Raw genomic sequence first — 20,481 nt, 5'->3', positions numbered from 1 at the left:
GGGATAAAATTGGGATAGTTTACAATATTGATTTTGAGTATCGAGTTTCTTTTGTTTTTCCTGCCTTATCCTCATTACCTTCAGCTCATTTTACTGTAGAGCTTCTATTGGTGTATTTTTTAAGTATCTGTTTTTCAGTTTCTTATCAGTACAACTATCACAACTAACTCAAATCTAAATATTCTGTAAATTTCAATATGTTCATTTTTTGTAACCATGCATTACGGGTATAGTTTGCTTAGAAATGCATTTAGTACTCCTAATTTTTGCCTTACTTACAGCGGTAAATACAGTATTGTAAGCTAAGCATGTCTACTAGTGACCCACATCTCAGCTCATCCCCTGCTGCCATTCCCGCATCAGAGGTCACAGCTAAAATTTCACAGTGATCAAAGGCTGTTGGGAGTTTGAAGCTTTACGTTGCGCGAGTAGTACCAGTTAACCTCGCTATATGATCGGGTTGCATTCATGAGAAGTTGATTGGATAACTAATAATCGTATATTGAACATAAGGGATAGTAGCAGTCACATAAGCAAAATCAGTCATCACACATTGAATATGCTTCCTAGGAGACTGTATAAACGGAAATGGCTGTCATATAACGAAAATGGTACTGTATGTTAAGATCGTATAAGCAAGTGATCACAGAAATGGTCATCATATACTCAGACAGGTAAATGAAACCAAACCACCACCTGTATACCAAACAATAGGCCTTTGTTCGGTGTGAAACCCTGGGAACAAAATCCACCCAGCCTGCGGTGGTAACAGAAGTTGAGCTGAAACCGTGATCGGAAGGTGTGCCAGTGCGTAAGCGGTATCTGTAAGCAGTTCTTGAATCCCATTTTGTTTTGTGTTTCTGGCGTTGAGGAGTATTGGTCAGCGGAAGCCATATGTTTGATTTCTTTAGAATTTAATGAATGACTTTATATCACACGCGGGTATTATATGTATTGGTCCTTCGGTTTCAGTATATACATTAGTCATATCCAAAATATTGTGGTTTCTCCGTATAAGTATTTGATTATCTACTAAAACTTATCGTCTGTTTTTAGAATATTTGACCCCATATCATCACAAGAGTTGAATTTGAGTGTATGTAAAGGCTTTTCCATTATATGAACCCTTAAACTTCGGCAAATCGGTTTTCAAGCCAAAAAATTTAAAGACCTACCTAAGTTTAAGGGTTTCTTCCTCTAAGTTAAGCCGCACTTATAAAGGCTAGACTACCACCTAAGCATGAGGCAACTTAAGCACATATCTACTTCAAAACACTAAAAAATCATTGGTTAATTCCACGTTCTTTGTTAATATCCTTTTTTCCTCTTCAGTAAAATACAAATCACAATAGGCTTTATATACATAGAGGTACATATATACACAGATTTCCCCTACATGCACGTACATTATGGGGAGAGGGTTATATGGTACTGAAAATCATGTTGCCCCGTAAAAATGCCTCTGGTCCCAATTTACACATTGTCTTCGAGTATAAACCTTTATTGGTCCATAATTCGTTTTCATTTCACAGTTCACGTAATCAGCTATATACATCATCCTTCATAATTACCCCAGACTCTTTCTAGCTTTACCAGAGTTTCCACAAGCACAGGAATCTGCATAGTGCTGTTTTCCTATATTTGTTTACCAGTAGGTTTGGTATTATTTATCTAGTATTCTGGGCGTCTAATAAGTCAGATAATATTCCTCGTTTAACATGATTTTGTTGCATCTCTGTGACTTTGCTACTTTACAGCGTTTCTTGCGTATCATTATACAAGATTAAGAAAATATACCGCAAGGATTTTTCTCGTCCTTAATTAGTGAAAGAGAACCAGGTCTCTCGTGGGATGTAGGAATTCTTAAATGAGCCAGGGGAAATTTGTATTCGTGTAGAGAAAATCTTTTATTGTTCTGTGTTGTATGTGAAATTTGCCTTCTTTTTACGTTGTGCATATTTTCAACCACTTAATTCGTTTTTACCAGAAGCATCTTGTATCAGTGAATAATTCTTCTTATATATGTGACACAGTATTTAAATATCGTGTGCTTACTTATTTTAAAATGTAGAAATGTATTAGTTTTTAAAATCACTTTGTGCACATTTTCAGCCACTTAATTCAACCCTGCATCTTGTATCAGTGGCCAATTCTGGTTGTTTATATGTGATGCAGCTTCGAAAAATTGTTTGTGCATGTTTTAAAGTATAGAAATGTTGCAGTATTTTTATTTTTTATTTTTTTTTTATTTATTTATTTTTTTTTTTATAGAAAAGTCAGGTCTTTGTTTGCTGGGCTGTAGCGTTATTATGACTTCGATTTTTCTTTCCGGAGATGAGATTGTTGGGTGTAATACGAATACCGTTTCAAAACATACTAGAAACATAGGATTTAAATTATAACTGAGATGTACTGATAACATTGTCGTAGTTGTTACGCCTGTGGTTTGCTGCTGTTCTGCTTAGATAAATAAAATCACCAAAAATATTTAAAATTTGTCTTTTAGAGTATTGATAGCTACGAGTGGTTTCATAAGGATAACTTCAAAATGCTTTAATATATTCCTACATTTTTCCTCTCATTTCAAAATCAAAATTATATCACACTTCTGTAATATTTAAAATGTCGTCTTTAGTAATAGCAAGGAGGGCTTTGGGGATCAGGCTTCAGAATTCTTCAGTATATATAACTACATTTTTCTTCCACGCATTTCGAAATCGGAATTATACTTAAGTTTCACCCGCTTTATGACCTGTTACGTAGCATAGAAATCTTTGTCTGTACTAAGGTAAAAAGTAAACAATAATCTTAGTTTCGCAAATCCCCGCCAGGTGTAATTCCCTTCAACAATAGACGAAGGGTCCTGCCGCCCTGGAATGTAACAATGCCTTTTATTTTCGTATTCGTTAACGTGAACAAACACCTGGGCCAAGTTAGCCTTTTTTGTTTATTTCTGTTTATTTTCTTTCATTGGGTTTTAGTGTGGTGGTAAGCGCTTGTGTTTTGTTTTATATGAGCTGATCCTCTTTGGTTATTATAGTTGCGTCGCTTGGTCTGCCTGGCTCTCCTTCTCTCTCTGTCTGTCTGTCTCTCTCTCTCTCTCAAATGAAAATACAAAACAAATGGATTTATTCTTCCTGTACCTGAGAGATTTTTTTTTCCTCATAATCTCTGAAAAATTCCTTTCTTATAAAAGTGGAACCTGGTATAAGTAAGCATTATAGTATATTTTATGATAGTGAAGTTTGGAATCTCTGTCTTTGGAACAAGGAATTGTTGAAATAAAAAATCTCCAGGTACATCTGCCTATTCTCAGTAATAAATTCATCCTTAAAACACACACACACACACACACACACACACACACACACACACACACACACACACACACACACACACACACACACACACACACACAGCCAAAGTACTATCTTTAATAATCCATGTTTGCGTCCTACCATATTTTTGTCTTCATTTTTACATGATTCACCTCAATTGATATTACCCTTGTCAGTATCGCTCCTCGACATTTTTGCAACCCCAAACGCTGCGCAGTTTTACCAGTATGTTTTAGGTTGTTGTCTTAATGTTAACCTTCCCATTCACTACAGTGATGTTATATTCTTTTCATTCTAAATCAAGACTACTTTTTTCATCGTAGCAGACATTTCAGATTGGCAGGGTTAGACAATTTCATTCACCCGTTCACCAGGGAACGTATGCCAGATGGTAAATGATTTTGTGTGGAGGTGACAAGAATATATGCATCATCACTGGGAATTATTAAAGTTACGTATTATCACCAGAGAAAGTCCTACTACCCCTCCTTTTTGTCTTCCCCCAAGAACTTGAAGATCAGTCTCGTGAAATCGAATCAGATGGTATTGATAAATGACCAAATATTCACCAGCGTCGGTTGTTGAAGATCCGCTGGACTGATTTTCAAAGTTCATGGTCAGAAATGTAGCAAAGTTAGGACTGTTGGTGATAATCCTTTAGCATATATTTTTGTGTATCTCAGGGGGAGAGGAGGGGAGGGAAAGTTGTTGTAATCCGAAAGCATTGGCCAGTTCTTTATATTTTTTAAAGGATTGTTGAAAACGAAAATGCCTTCAGTACAAACTCGACCCTTTGATAATAATGTGAAGGAATCGAGCTTTTACATTTCTTCAGAGTCAGGCTACTCAGAATCACCAGCAGTGTGTCTGAAGTGGTTACATTCTGAAACTGAGACCCTTCCAGTCCAAGTATCATTAAAACTTGTGGACGAAGAATGCAAAACTTTTCTCGTTGTGTTTATCGTCTAGCTGCCAGTAGTTGTGATTGTGTTGTTGCTGAGGAGTAGGGTTTGCTGTCAGAGTGCCCGTGCATGGACTCGAAACTTGATACACTTAAAACAGGACACTTTTTCACCCTGGACAGGAAATCTTGTTCTGTCACTCAAGCTTGCTGGGTTAGGTATAGAGTTGCCCCTGGAAAATGTGCCAGACTTCATGAGGTTATTCTGATTTTGAGTTATAAGTATTAATAAGGGTTCGATTCTCAGCCGTGTCAGACTATGATTGGGCAAGATTTTCTCCATCGGGCAAAACTGTCTCCACTGGGCAACGATTCTCTCCACCGGGCAAGATAGTGTTCACCGAGGAATATATGTCTTTAATAACCCGACGCGTGACACACTGTTCCCCAGACGCCTTTAAAAGTGTTGGGATACTAAACAGGGCGATGGTTTACACATAGTTTACAGAAATGATGTTAGGTAAGCGTAGAGGCTGGGAGTAGCAATCTTGTTGGTCCGGGAAACTTGTCTTCCACTGTGAATTTCAGTATGACGCCCTACCTTTCTCTTGTATGACACGAGAGTCCTTTTGATACGACAGGTTACATTTCTCCTGTATGGCATGAGAGTTCTTTTAATACGACTGGTTACATCCTCTCTGTATGGCATGAGAGTCCATTTAATACGACTGGTTACATCCCCTCTGTATGGCATGAGAGTCCTTTTAATTCGACAGATTACATCTCTCCTGTATGGTATGAGAGTCCTTTTAATACTACAGGTTACATCCTCTCTATGACATGAGAGTCCATTTAATACGACAGGTTACATCACATACAAAAGAATTACGTAAGTGCAGAGGCAGTTATAGCTCGTAGATGGTGAGGTGTCAGGAAATCTTTAAAATTCTCGTAAACGAATGGAATGACAACCCAGTTCTGGTTGTATGGATTGCACTTTTCCATAATACACAAAGATGATGGGTTGTGCAGTGCCGTTAAAGTGAGTGAGCTTTGTTGTGACTTTTATCTTTTTTTGAATTAGTAGCGAATAACTGAATAATGCTGTATGTCCCTTTCCTTGGACTTAAAGCCTTATTATTTCTGTGACCATTATTTTTTTATATTGATTGACTTCTTTTCTTGACTAATTACCTTTTTTTCTTAAGAAGTGGTATATTTTCTGAACCTAAGATAATTTTCGTGTGACTAGTGTTTCGTCTTCTATTTAGTTCCTTAATCTCTTGTTGATGGATGGCATTGTTTCTTCTGTGGTTGATTTTATTTTATTTTTATTTATTAGTGTTTTCTCTGTGGTGTATGGAAGTTTTACGTATTAGGATGTGACTTTTTTTTCTCTTGATCCTCATAGCTCAACCATTTCCTCATTTGAATATATGATTATCTCTCTTGATACTGTAAGGTGTTCTGTGTATGGTATGGATTTCTGAGGGTAGTGTATGACGTCTTCTCCTTTCATGTATTGCCTCTTCTCTTGTTAGTATAAGGCAGTGTTATGGATTATTAATTAGGTGGTATTTTGGATCTAGAGCACATCCTTCAATTATAGAGAGGAATTCCTTTGTTTGAGTGTTGACTCTATATGACAAAACTGCAGATGTAATATTCTGAAGCAAATCCCTGAAGTGTAACGAAGATTGATTTTTTTTTGGTATTTTTTAACATTTTCCTGGCTGTAAGTAGTTTTTTTTTTTTTTTAAGTTGTGAATTTTGGAGAACTCTGACTTCCAGGTGTAATCCAGGTAGCGTAGGACACTCAGTAACACCTCTTCCTCGGCGATTTATTTTGCATTTTACACCTTAGCATTGTCCTGGATGTTGTTTGTCTCCTTTTAATATCGAGAAGGTTTGCATCAGGAACATGCAAGAGTTACCGAGGTGCTTTGTGCATAAAAAATCGCCAAGGAAAAAGTATTACGAAATGCCCTAAGAAGTCAGAATGCAGCCCTAAACAAAGACTGTATTTCCTTGAGTTTCCTCCTTCACCCCTAATGTAAGACTGTATTTCCTTCAGCTTCATCCTTCTGCCCTAAACAAAGACTCTGTTTCCTTAAGTTCCATCCATCAACCCTAAACAAAGACTCTGATTCCTCAAGTTCCATCCATCAGCCCTAAACGAAGACTGTATTTCCCTAAGTTACATCCTTCATACTTTGACAGACAGCACATGACGGCAAAACTGCATCATGTCAACACGCCACCCAGACTCACTTGGCATTCAGCGAGCAGGGGTAAAGTTGCCTTGGCTTTTATTGCCTGAGTCTCGGGGAAGGGAGATTGTAACCGGGTTTAGCATGGAAAGAGTTACGGTGAGTGGATGAGGACAGTTTTCCGAGACAGAGACGCTTTGTGAGTTTTATTACGCATCTCCGCAGCTTTCGTCCCTTCTCCATCCAGCGCGTGAAAGAATTATTAATCTTCCTCTCTCCACTGTCCTTAATTCAAAGCGTGAAAGTGTTATTATTCACTGTTATCTTTACCGTGAGAGGACAGTTTGCCGAGATGCAGATGCTGTGTGAGTTTTATGCACATCCTCTGCATCTTCCATCCCATCTCCATCCAGCGCTTGAAGGTATTATTATTCATTCTTCACCAAAAGAGGATGAGGACAGTCTGCTGGGATAGGGATGGTGAGTGTTTTATCATGCACTTTCTCCATCGTCCATCCCTTCTCCACTTGAAATTGCCGCCTCCATTTATGTAGCTTTATTCGTTATCTTCATCCTCCTATCCATCCACTGGAGGACTGTTTGCCGAGATGTGGATTCACTGAGCTTTATTTTGCATCTTCTCGGTTCATCTCTCCTCCACTCAACATCGCTGTCTCCATGTATGAACTGTATGCTGCATCTTCCTCCTCCTCCTCCTCCTCTTCTTCCACTAGAGGAGAGTTTGTGGAAATGGGGATTGTTTGGAAGTTTTGCTAAGTGTCCGCCCCATTTCACATTGTCGTCTCCCTCCTACGCACTGTGTGGAAGTATTATTATGCCTCCTCCTCCTCCTCCTCCTCTTCCTCCTCCTTCTCTTCCTCTTTCTCTTCCTCCTCCTCTTCTTCCTTCTCCTCTTCCTTCATTGGATAGTTTGCAAGAAATAATGATTTTGTCAGTTTTTTAATGTATCTTTAGAATCATGCATCCCTTATATATTCACCATTGCTGTCTTAGTACTTCATGGTGGGATTTGTATTCTTGATGGCAGAGGAGGTCGCAACACCATTTTCTTAGCTATTTACTTGCGTCTTACACCGTGACACTCCCTTGTATGTTAATTTTGTCGGTTTAATATCCGTAGACTTAGCCTTGATAACATACAAAAGGATACTGAGGTGTAATGTACAAAATAAATCGCTAGGGAAAGGGTGTTAAACATTCCCCAAAGGCTCACTAAATGTAACCCAGTGAGCAATGTACTTATTCTTATTTTTCATTCTTTTCTCCTAATTACGTACAGTTTCTCTTTGTAATATGGAAGTGTAATTTCTCCTCATCATTTAATTGTGTTCATGATTTTCGTTAATGTTTTGTAAAGCCAATTTATGCTTCCTCTTAACTGCTAACAAGACCCCTTCCCACACTCACCCCTTGCCCACACACCCCTACCCACGTAACCCTACCCACACAGCCCTACCCACAAGCCCCAGCCCACACACCTCCACCTTTCCCCACCCAGTCTTTACCTCTTATGTTTCGACAGGTGCTAAATGTGGGCTTTGTTACTCTGGGTTACTAGTGTTCATTTCCTGTTTGGGTCGTTTCAAGAAAGTATGCCTTCCTCTCCACCCCCGCCCTGTTCCGTAGGCCATCTTAACCCACTGCACCTGCGTTAATTTTTACCTGTTGGGTCTGGGGGTGTCTTTTTCATCTTACCCTTGCCATTTCCTGACGGTTATCATCAGTTAGACTTTCCGAACCAAAGGGGTTAAATACTGCCCTAATATACCCCTTCAGTGGAGTGGTTTAAGTTGGATAGAATCATTTGAGAATAGAAAGAGTGAACCTCAAAGCAAGTCACTCGATGTTTGGGGTTTAATATTTGTATGGGTCCTGTTTTTACTCTTGGTTACTGTTACTTTTGTCCCCTACCATTGGAAACTGTTACTTTGTTCCCTACTCTTGGTTACCGTTACTTTTGTTCCCTCTCTGGGGTTGTTAGAGGTTTGTTATGCATCCCTCAACCCCCACCTCCACCCCTCCCACCACCACCCTCTTCCCGTGCCATCTCCACCCGCCGCGTTTTGGTGGCACTCTGATTAGAATCCTATTTTCACACTGCTTCACGGAACTCTGATATAAAGTCTGTTTTGATATTTTCCGATGACGTGGGTGAATATTGTCCCGATACTCGTGTTCTGAGTAGGGAATTGCAAGGTGTTTATTATGCAGTCCCACTACACTCACCTCCACCAATGTCCCCCAAGCCATTTAATCCCACCGCTCTGTGACAAACTCCGGTGTGATTCTTTCTCCCCCATTTTCTGATATTTTCAACGCCAGCACTTGTTTTCTTTTATGTGTGCCTGTTTTCTGCTCTTTTTAACTCATTTTTGTTTTTATCTCATGATGCTTAGTAGCCTTTTCGGTTCATTTCTGTTGTTTCTTTGTTTTTGATCAATTGACATGTGTGCGCAATTTTTTAGAGGGCGAGAGCTTGCTAACTTCTTGTGTATACTTTCAGATCTATTTTCCGTGGGTTTTTATAGATATTTACCGATATAAATAGTGTCTGGATATTTAGTTTTTAGTTTAACTCGTTCTTTAGGTGTTAAATTATCGTCTCCATAGCTATTTGGAACGTAGTGCATAGGTTGTTGGGCATAGTGTGGTTTGGAAATAGTTTATCTCTCATTTTCTTTTAGTTCGAATCACCTTTTTTGCATCCCAGGTTTGCAAAGATTTACTCTGCGTGTCCTCTTTGTGTTGATTTTCAAATTACTTGTGCATAGGTAATTTCCATGATTTTTCTAGTTCATCCTGTTTCAGAGTCAAATTTCTTCATCGTTCCTTCATTATTTTACCACAGAAATTGCTAATGCTTTATAAATCAAAGTGTGTGGTCAGAATGTTAGGTTTGTGCATCTACACACATCACCTCACATATTTTCCAGGTTCAGTTTGTATTTGTAGTCAATGCTATGCGTTTCTCACGAGGAGGCAAGTTCAGGGTGAGCCAAAAGACAAGACCAAGTGTAGACTATGTTCCGAGATATCAAGTGTCGTGATTTTTGGTCCACCCTGTATATGGATTTATTAAAAAAAGACAAAAACTTATTCCTCCTTTCAAAGCATAGAGAGGCGTGAGGCGTGGCTGTGGTGGTCTAGATCATGTTAAAAGTAAGCGACTGACCATTTTCCCTGGCAGCATTTTACATGATAGAAAAACCACCAGTGACCTCGTGGGGGTATGAGCCATTGTACATGTGATGCTCTTCCACCTTTCCTTGGGGGTTCTGCCACGGGACCACCAGGCAGCGGGTAATCACTATAAAAGCGTCATATTGTGGTGTAAGGCATTGTTAATAGTCCTAGGTTAAGGGAGTCGATGGCGTGTGCTTACGAGGTTAGCAGGCCTTCTGACACCTCTGCTTCTGCTTCAGCATATATTTTGCACTCCATACCTAGTTAGAATCACCTATATATCGACATGGGTTTTATGAATTATATATGAGAGAGTATTCAGAGTGCCATATGCAGAAATAAACTGGTAAATAAGAGGTGTTATGGAGCCTTCGTAAGCAATGAGAATACAATCTCCAATGTCTCTGACCCTGAGTATGCTGTCTCTGTTCGTGTCGTAGAGCGTTGAATCCTGGGGTGTGAGGGGTTTCGTAGGCAACCTGGATTAGTTAGAACTGTTGCTTGGGGTCGTCAGATTTGCCGGGGGGTTTGTGGTCAGTGGGTGGGGTTGATGCGGCGGCGTGGCGGCTTGGGTGGCGGCAGATGTGGGGTGGAGGTGTAAATGGGATGCTAGACGAGGGCAGTGGGTGGGTAGTAGCGGCTGCGGTATGACAGTGGTGGGATGGTGGCTGCGGCACGAGCCAGGTCCAGAGTGGAAGTGTCTTCATGGTGTGCCGCCAGCCTGTTGGCTGCACCGCGCCCTGCCTGCTGTCGTGCTGTCCGTGCCGCCGCCAGGGAGGACAGTGTAGGCAGGCAGGGCCGGCCTTCCAGAATCGCAGCTAGACCAGGCAGGCGTGGCGGCCGCCGCATGGATACCCTGGTGCTGTGTGGAGTGGCGGGGCGAGGTGGGGCAGGGGGCACCACATCTTCTAGGGGTGCCTCTCCTGGTCTGCCATTGGGTAGCTGGGCCAGACCAGGCATGTCCACCCCTGTGTCTATGCCCACTGAGGTCACCCTAGGGCCCCCCTCCAGCATCATGCCGGGGCCTGTCATCTTGTCCTGGCTGACGGCAGGCGGTGGTGGCGGTGTGGTCGGTGGTTTGGGGCGGCGCGGTGTGGTGGGGGCAGCAGTGGCGGCGGGAAGTGTGTAGATCTCCCGCAGCAACTCAGGCGGCAGGCGTGGGTATGGCGGTGGTTTGAGCACAGAGTAGCGTGTACCCCAGTCCTCCTCCTCAGCTGGTCCACATATCTTGTAGGCACAGCAGGCCACCACACACAGTGCCAGCAGTGCGCCAAAACACATGGCAGACAGTTCCATGGCCAGCACGATGTCTGGGGGGAAAGAGTGTCAGCAGGGGCCCTAACCCATGCCCCTCACATTATACCAACAGCACAGTATATACCAACACCCCTACCCAAACACTGTGCCCCCACCCTAACCCACCCCCTCCCTTACACCCCTTCCCCCCACCCTCTCCCTTACACCCCCTTCCCCTACACTATACCAAATCCGGTGCTGTAGCTTCCATATTTACACGTGTGGATGCATTAATTTCCTCACGTGTAAATTTAACACCCTTCTCTTTTCTGTTTGACATCTTCCCTTCCGTTTGACACTCTCCTCTGTGTGTCTCCCTCACCTCCCTCCTATTCCCTCCCTCCTGTTTGACACCCTCCCTCCCTCCTTCCTATTTGACGCTCTCCCTCCCTCCTTCCTATTTGACACTCTCCCTCCATTCTTCCTATTTGACACCCTCCCTCCCTCCTTCCTATTTGACACTCTCCCTCCCTCCTTCCTATTTGACACTCTCCCTCCCTTCTTCCTATTTGACACCCTCCCTCCCTCCTTCCTATTTGACACCCTCCCTCCCTCCTTCTTATTTGACACTCTCCCTCCCTTCTTCCTATTTGACACGCTCCCTCCCTCCTTCCTATTTGACATCCTGTCTCCCTCCTTCCTATTTGACACTCTCCCTCCCTTCTTCCTGTTTGACACCCTCCCTCCCTCCTTCCTATTTGACATCCTGTCTCCCTCCTTCCTATTTGACATCCTGTCTCCCTCCCTCCTTCCTATTTGACATCCTGTCTCCCTCCTTCCTATTTGACACCCTCCCTCCCTCCTTCCTATTTGACACCCTCCCTCCCTCCTTCCTATTTGACATCCTCCCTCCCTCCTATTTGACACTGACATCCTCCCTCCTTCCTATTTGACACCCTCCCTCCCTCCCTCCTATTTGACACCTTCTCTCCCCTCCACTTATTTGACACTGCCTTCCTCCCTTATATTTGACACCTTCTCTCCCTTCCACTTATTTGACACTGCCTTCCTCCCTTATATTTGACACCTCTCTTGTTTGACACCATCCCTTCTTCCTGCCTATTTGACACCCTCCTGCTTGATATTGTCCTTCCTACCCTCCCTCCTATCTGACAGCCCACATTCCTCCCACATACTTGACAGCCTATTTTCCTCCCTCATATTTGACAGCCTCCTTCCCTCCTTCACATTTGACAGCCTCCCTCCTTTCCTTCTAATTACACCCCTCCTTTCATCCTACAACACTTTCCCTCATGTAACACCTTGCCCCCCCCCCTCTCTCTCTCTCTCACTCCTGTTGTCTCGGTCATACTCTTCTGCTCTTTTCATTATTTGTATACATTTACACCTTTAATCACGTAAATCCAGTGACGTCATTGGTAGATTATTTTTCTCCTACTTCCAGACGATTTTATCTACTTTTTAGGAGTGTCTACTGATGTGGAGGGGGTTGATGAAGGCTGTATTTAAATTCTCCTTTTCGATAAACCTCTTCAGTCTTTCAAAATCCATATCTCTGTATTTTTCCTCTTGATTCCACTGATGTAGTTTCATTTATAGCCTCTGATTTTTGCTCAGTTGGTCCAGGATGTCCATGCTGATTAAAAACACTCTTCTAATCTCCAGCCCACTAATTCATTGCTAAATAACCTCTCCATAGCCTCTCCCATCTCCCTCCCAACCTCTGTTCACCCATACACATTCCTGCCACACTGAACAGACTGCTGCTTCAAAAACTCCAACACTCCATTCATGCTTGTCCACTGGCTGAGTTTTGTCACGTTACAATCACTTCATGCCTTGTCCAATGTCACTGCAGGCCTAGATCTTGTCAATTTCCCCTTTTTCTTCTTAATCCCCTCTTCCTTACTTCAGTCTTTCCAATAACCTCGGCACAATTCCCACGTTTCATTGAATTCCCCACTTCCTTTCGCCACGGTTCCGTTCGTAAGCATCCTTCAGTATTGTTTGAAAATATGCTACCATCTCCTCCACACTTCAGCCTTCCCTAAATACTTCATAATTTCGAGGCACCCTTGAACTCCCACTCTCTCTTCCATCACTAGTTCAGTCCGGCACCCTTCCTACTGCCCATGGAGCCCTAAAAATTACCTGTAAATAATCCACTACCATCTCTCACACTCACCTTTTCATCATAATATCTTTTTTGATCAAGGAACTCTCTCCTATCGCCTCTCTTGCAATTTTCAACTTCTCATCACCTATCCATTTGCTTGTTCAACCTTTCCCCTGTCAAGCACGCACTTCAATTTTTCACCACAAATCTATTCTCTGCTTCATTTCCCCAGCCTTCTTACTTCTTCATCTCTGACGTCTTCTTCACGACTCAGTCTCTGCCCTCGTTCTTCCCCCTCACTCTTGCTATTCCGAGAAGTGTAATTATAGCCTCTCTCGCTCTCATTGTTGGCATTTATCACCTTCTTGTGACACTTTCTCCCACATAGACACTTTCATACTCCACCAGCATAGTTTCATGATTTTATGCCCTCTTTTTCTCTCTTTGTACCTCATTCTTCATACTCATTCGCTCCTCATGTGTATTGTTCCATTGCTTAATATTTTCTTCATCTCTTATGCTTAGTTCTTCATACTCCCTCACTCTTCACCTGCTTAGTTCCATTTTTGTATACCCTCCTCACTTATATACTTAATTCCTCATACTTCACTTTATATCTCCATCTATTTCTTGTACTTTTTCCGTCTCAGATACACGTCTTCATTCTCAGTACCATGGATGTATTTTCTTGCCTTCCAGCTTCCCCATTTTGATAATACTTCTATCTCACCTTTACATTCTTGTGCTTGACATTCACTTTCTCCATTCCATACTTACTGCCTTACTCTCTGTCTCTGTGTTTACCTCCTTGTTTATCACTTCTACCACTCCATTGAGAATTATTCACTTTCCATCCCATAATACAGAGTTGTCTTTCACTTTCATCATTCCATACACACATCTGTCCCTCTCTTTCATAAACGCTTTTGTCTGTCCTTCTTTTTTTTTTTTTTTTTTTCATTTATTCATTCTCCATCCACCATCATTTTATTTTACACTCTCCCAATTCCATGCATACTTTTCAGCCTTCACTTCTTGTTTACACTTCTTTTATTTTCTCCAGTCCATATTTTCTCCTTTCTTCTTTGCCTCATTTACATCGTCTTCACCCCTTAATTCACTCACCTCTTCTGACCTTTTTCACGTTTTTTCAGTACATCATGCCTTCTCTCCAATGTTCCTTCTTCATCTATTCCTCTCCATCGTCTCCTCAGTTTGTAATGACTCTTCCAAATTTACTTTTTCTAGCTCACTACCCTCTCACTACACTACTCTTTCTCTCACTACTCTTACCTATCTCTAATATGTATACCTCCTCTTTCATTTCATCTTACCTTTTCACCTGTATTTGCTCAACTGATATTTATTTTTTTTCATATTCATTGTTTGTATCACGTAAATTTCATGTTTTGTTTACTACCCTATTCCCTCTTTTGTTCAGGCTTTTAATATATTTTCTTGCCGTTCACTGTTTCATTCAATGCTTCGTTCCTCAGTTCTTCCATTCACTGTTTCATTCACTGCTTCGTTCCTCAGTTCTTTCATTCACTGTTTCATTCACTGCTTCGTTCCTCAGTTCTTTCATTCACTGTTTCATTCACTGCTTCGTTCCTCAGTTCTTTCATTCACTGTTTCATTCACTGCTTCGTTCCTCAGTTCTTTCATTCACTGTTTCATTCATTCCTGCCTCAGTTCTTAATCTTGTCATCCCATTCACTGTTCCATTCACTGCTTCCTTCCTCAGTTCCTTATCTTGTCGTCCCATTTACTGTTCCATTCACTGCATCCTTCTTCACTTCCCTTGTCGTCTCATTCACTGTTTCATCCACTCCTTCCTTCCTCAGTTTCTTATCTTGCCATCCCATTCACTGTTTCACCCACTGCTTCGTCCCCAATTCTTCATTTCGCCTTCCCCTCCTCTCCTGTATAATTCTGTACACACACACACACACACACACACACACACCACTGACTCCGACCCTCTCCCTGCTACAGACTCTTCATATATCCTCCAGTGCAGTCCAGCCTCCTCTCTCATATTTCCTCAATCTTCCCCCTCCCTCTCAAACTTCCCTAGTTCATCTTCTTGTAGTTTCTTGGCTCGTAAAATGTGTCTGCTTCATTCTGTGTCTTTTTTTTCTTTCTTATTTTTGTCACTGTTACTTTACTCATACTGGTGTTTCTCCCCCAAGCTTTCTGTCTTTCATTCTTTCACACACACACACGCCTCTCCATCGCCTACGCTTTGTTTTCCAGTTTTTCTAGTTGTAAAATTGGTTCTCTCTCTCTCTCTCTCTCTCTCTCTCTCTCTCTCTCTCTCTCTCACACACACACACACACACACACACACACACACACACACACGCACACACAATTTCATTCCAATTTGTCCCATTCTGTACACTGCTCTTACCCTGATTCTTAAACCTTTCTAATTTAAAATCTCTCTCTCTCTCTCTCTCTCTCTCTCTCTCTCTCTCTCTCTCTCTCTCTCTCTCTTTTAAGGTCCACTCCTCCCTTCACTTCCACTATGTATACTTTATTAACCATCATCCAAATCCTAACACATTTTTTTTCCTCACTTCCAGTTACTATATATCTATCTATCTATCTCTTGCCAGACGCCTTAATCCCGTACGGGGTGGCCACAAACAATTCGCCTCCACGTCGCCCTGTCCCCCGCCATTTCACTGCCCTGCTCCCAATTCACACCCTCCTCTCCCATAGACTTCTCCACTCCGTCCCTCCATCTCATCCTCGACCTCCCCCTCCCTATCCCCCCGTCCACCTTATTCACATACACTCTCCTCGTCAGTCTCTGACCCTCCATCCTCTCCACATGGCCAAACCACCTCAGTGTGTTCCTTCTAATGCTTCCTAACACATCCACATCCACAACACAATGCTTCTTTATATCCTCATTTGTCAGCCTGTCTCTCCATGTGACTCCACAGGCTCCTCTTAAATAACTCATTTCCACTGCTCTCACTCTTGACTTGTGTCCTTCCAACAACGTCCAAGCTTCACTTCCATACGTTAGAGTTGGTATCACAATACTGTCATGTAGTAACTTTTTCACTTCCATGCTCACTTCCATGTTTCTTATCACTGCTTTTAAGGAACCAGCAACCTTTCTTCCTTGTTGTACCCTTTCAAACACTTCACCCTCCAAACCTCCATCCGTACTCATCACACTACCTAAGTACTTAAATGTACTCACATTTTCCATCTCCTCACCATCCAACCTCACTGTACTTTCATTGAATTCACCTCTCTCAAAGACCATCACTTTACTCTTCCCTACATTCACCTTTAGATTCCGTTTCTTACACACTCTCCCAAACTCATCCACCAAGCCTTGCAGCTCCCTTTCGTCTTCACTTAACAACACAGTATCATCTGCAAACAACAGAACAGGGAGTTTCCAGACACTACCCTCTCTCACCAGGGCAACTCCAGTATCCACTACCCTACCTTGTACCTCTTTTATTACCCCATCCATGTACAGACTGAACAACCATGGAGACATGACATAGCCCTGTTTCAACCCAACCTTCAAAGAGAAAAATTCACTCAGTTCACCATCCACACGCACTGCAGCCTTAGCACCATCATAAAATACTCTTCACAACATTCAACAACTTCCCATCTACTCCATATATTCTTTATATTTTCCACAATCCTTGTCTATCCACCCTGTCATATGCTTTCCCCAAATCCATGAAAGCCGCATACAACTTCTTTACCTTCTCTAGAAACTTTTCCACTAAAGGTCTAAGAATGAATATCTGATCTGTACCACCTCGTCCCTTCCTAAAGCCTCCCTGTTCTTACCCAACTAATTCCTCAGGTATTTCCCTAACTCTGTCAATAAGTATCCTACCATACACTTTTCCTATTACTCTAAGAAGACAAATGCCCCTATGATTACCACACACTTCTTTTTCCCCTTTTCCTTTGTACAAGGGAATAATTATACCTGACTTCCAATCCTCCGGGACTCTACCTTCCTCCTAGGCCAATCTGCACATCTTCCACATCCATTCTACTACTATCTCTCCCCCATACTTCACCATTTCACCACACACTTCATCAATTCCTGGGACTTTCCCCAATTTGACTTTCTTCATTGCTTCCACGACTTCTATCCTACTGATTTCTTCCTGTCTTCTCACCTCCCTCCTTCTCCCAGCCATTCCACAACCACTTATACTTGCATTACTTCCATTCTGTATGTTCAACAATTCCTTAAAGTGTTCTCTCCATCTGCTCACTTTTTCTCCCTTCTCCACTAGTAACCTACCATTTTATCTTTCACTCCCCTGCTAACTTCACTTCCACCCTGTCTTACTCTCTTCACCTCTTTCCAGAACATTTTCTTACAGTCCCTCCACTTTACACTCAAATTCCTTCCAAATTCCTCATCCACTCTCTTCTTACTTTCTCTTACTAATCTTTTCACCTCTCTCTTCCTTTCTACATATAACTGTCTCTTCCGCCTCTCAACTTCTTCCAAGCCCCTATTTCTCATCCATTCATTGTATGCTTTCTTCTTTTGTGCCACAGCCTGTCTCACCTCTTCATTCCACCATGCTGTTCCTTGCACCCCCCTCCGTCTTCTCTTCACCCCACACACCACATCACATGCTGCATGTGTTTCTTCTCTGAATATCCTGCACACACCTTCCACGTACCCCATCTGCTCCAGTTCGGTTTTTTTTTTTTTTTTTTTTTTTTTTTTTTTTTTTACGTGTCCGACTCTGGGCAAAGGCTCAGGGCCTATTTCTTGGGGGCAGTGGCCCATCCCAAGGCCCAGTAGTCCTCCTACACCTCCACATGTCACCACTTCGGCGCTAACACCCACCGTCCATATTGAATACAAGCTAGGGCTGTCTCATACAGGACTAGTGTACTGGTATTAGCGGGGGTACTTACCCAATCGTTCCTCCACTTCTCTCTTATATTCTGCCTTTTTCTCATCCTCTTGTAACCTTTCCACTCTCCTTGCAACTGCATCTTCCTCCCGTCCTTCCCTTCTTCTATTTCTCCATCTTACTTGGATCTTGATTCTGGCCACCACCAAGTAGTGGTCAGAAAGTTCACTCCCCCAGCCTCTATAAGCTCTTGCATCCATTACACATCTTCGCATCCTTTCATCCACACACACATAATCAATCATTGCCTTCCTTTCATTCAGTTCACCACCCACCCTTCTCATTACTAGCCATGTATACCTGTGGATCATTTTGTGCCTGAAGAGGGTATTGGCTATCACCAACCCCCTCCCAGCACAAATGTCCACTAGAGCACTGTCATTCTCATCTATCTCAGTAGGCACACCCCACTCACCAACTATTCCATCCACCTTCACATTCCCTACTTTACCATTCATATCACCTGTCAAAATCATTCTCTCATTCTTTCCAAACATTTCCATGCACACTTCCACACTTGTCCAGAACTCTTCTCTCACTCTGCTTGCACGATCTTGCGTTGGCGCATACACGCACACAATCGCCCACATTTGTAGTCCAGCTTTCAGTCTTACCCATACAATCCTTGAGGCAGTTACACTTTACACTTTATCATTTATTATCCGAATTTCAACATTTTATTTATTTATTTATATTTTTCGGTTTCCTATGGCCCGTGTCTCGCATCCACACAGAATTATTGGCACCATCATCCTTTAAAACTAATTCTCCTAAACAGATTAATATAAATTCTCCTGGACTGATACATACCTTTCCTTCCACACGCTTATCAAGGCCCCTGATACCCTATACCCCTCCCTTATCCTGTACCTCATACCACATTCCTTAGTTATATTTTCTGTGTCCATTCCTGTATGCTGTATTAGGGGCATTTCACTTCTGTATTCTTCCTCATTCACACTTACTTTCATGTTATTCTCGTCCTTTTCTCTATATTCATACCATCAGTACACACGCCTACATGATGATTCAGATTCTATTCTTCTATCTATTTATCTGTCTGTCTATCTATCTATCTATCTATCTATCTATCTATCTAGAGCCAGACGCCGTAATCTCGTAAGAGGTGGCTGTTTGTCTCGGAGTTAGTTGTTTTACAGGGAGGGGCACTAACCCTTCGCCAACCCACTTGCTGACACCTAGGGAACATGTATGGGTTGGTTATATAGTTACCACCCAGCGTTGTAAGTGGTTTTCCTGGCTCCTTTTGTTTATTCCTTTCTTTTACGTCTCTCCCAATGTACTTCGTTTTTATTTCGTTTTCATTTTCTGAGGGAAGATTGTGTGTATAATTTTTTCAGCCTGGCAGTGTTCTCTCTTTTGATTTTGGAAGGGAAGATTTTGTGTATATAAATTTCTCTGCACCTTGACGTATTTTATTCATTTTGGCCGAGGTTTTTAGAGGTACAGGGACGGATGCAGCCTTCATTAACCCTCCCACGGTGTGAAGAAGTTAAAAAGAAATACATGTTTCTCGCAAGAATAAAATTCACACGGGATTATCGTTGAGTTAATTGAATCTCTCTTCACCGTCTTCGTTGCTTGTTATATCGTCCTCTGATAGTTAGAGAACAGATTAAAGAACTGTGATCCACCCTCCAGCCAGTTACCTCATTCATCTTTGCCTTCCACCTCTTTGGCACTCACGTCCTCCAGGCTATTCCAGTTCTTTCTCTTTGTCACAATTTGCCATTCTTCTTATTACGTCATTCAGAAAATCTGCTTGACAGTTCATCCCCTCACACACACACACACACACACACACACACACACACACACACACACACACACACACACACACACACACACACACACACACACACACACACACACACACACACACACACACACACACACACACACACACACACACACACACACACACACACACACAATACCTGTGTGATGGTGTACCTGACGCCACACCCTCTTTACACTTTCACTTCTATCCTTTACACTCCCCAAACTATACACAGAACACCTTACTGGAAGAGTGTACATCCCACACTGTACCCTATGCTCACACCTCTACACCCTAATACTCATGGTACACCTCATATCCTCCTCCTTACTCTCTCATACTTCCTCATACTTCTAGCCACAACATCAGTACTCCCTACCCCTATGTTTTCCTTCTACCTTTTCAATCCCTGTAAGTTACCATCACATGCCCAGATCCATACCAAATATCTTACCTCATCCTTCTCATATCCTGCCTATGTTCCACCTTATACCTTATCCATGCTAATTGTAGTGTCTGTAGTACCTCATACCACCTTCTACCCATATATCATACCTACCCACACCATATACTTATACCAGAGTAGTTCCAGTCTACCTAATACTCCGTTGTACTGTCCAGGAATTATTGTATGTTACTCTTATAAATTCCAGTCCATTCCACCTGACTTGATACTCGTCCTTATACCTCAATACCCTAATACCGTCATACCCCCATACC

At 42.1% G+C, this 20,481-nt stretch overlaps 1 protein-coding gene across 1 annotated transcript in view; it reads right to left on the bottom strand.

Annotated features, from left to right (window-relative positions):
- Positions 1–8,160, bottom strand: part of LOC145397517 (uncharacterized) — a 36,168-nt gene extending 28,008 nt beyond the window's left edge. Inside the window, exon 1 of the mRNA XM_080270588.1 lies at positions 8,133–8,160. Coding sequence (XP_080126714.1) covers positions 8,133–8,160 — 28 coding nt within the window. The remainder of the gene's footprint in view (positions 1–8,132) is intronic.
- Positions 8,161–20,481: the final 12,321 nt, after the last annotated feature.

This window comes from Coenobita brevimanus, chromosome 41 (genome assembly GCF_032717465.1).
Source record: "Coenobita brevimanus isolate Jiangsu-jjx chromosome 41, ASM3271746v2, whole genome shotgun sequence".
Classification (NCBI taxonomy): Eukaryota; Metazoa; Arthropoda; class Malacostraca; order Decapoda; family Coenobitidae; genus Coenobita; species Coenobita brevimanus.
The sequence above is the reverse complement of the archived record's forward strand: the minus strand, read 5'-3'. Positions and strand labels throughout refer to the sequence as shown.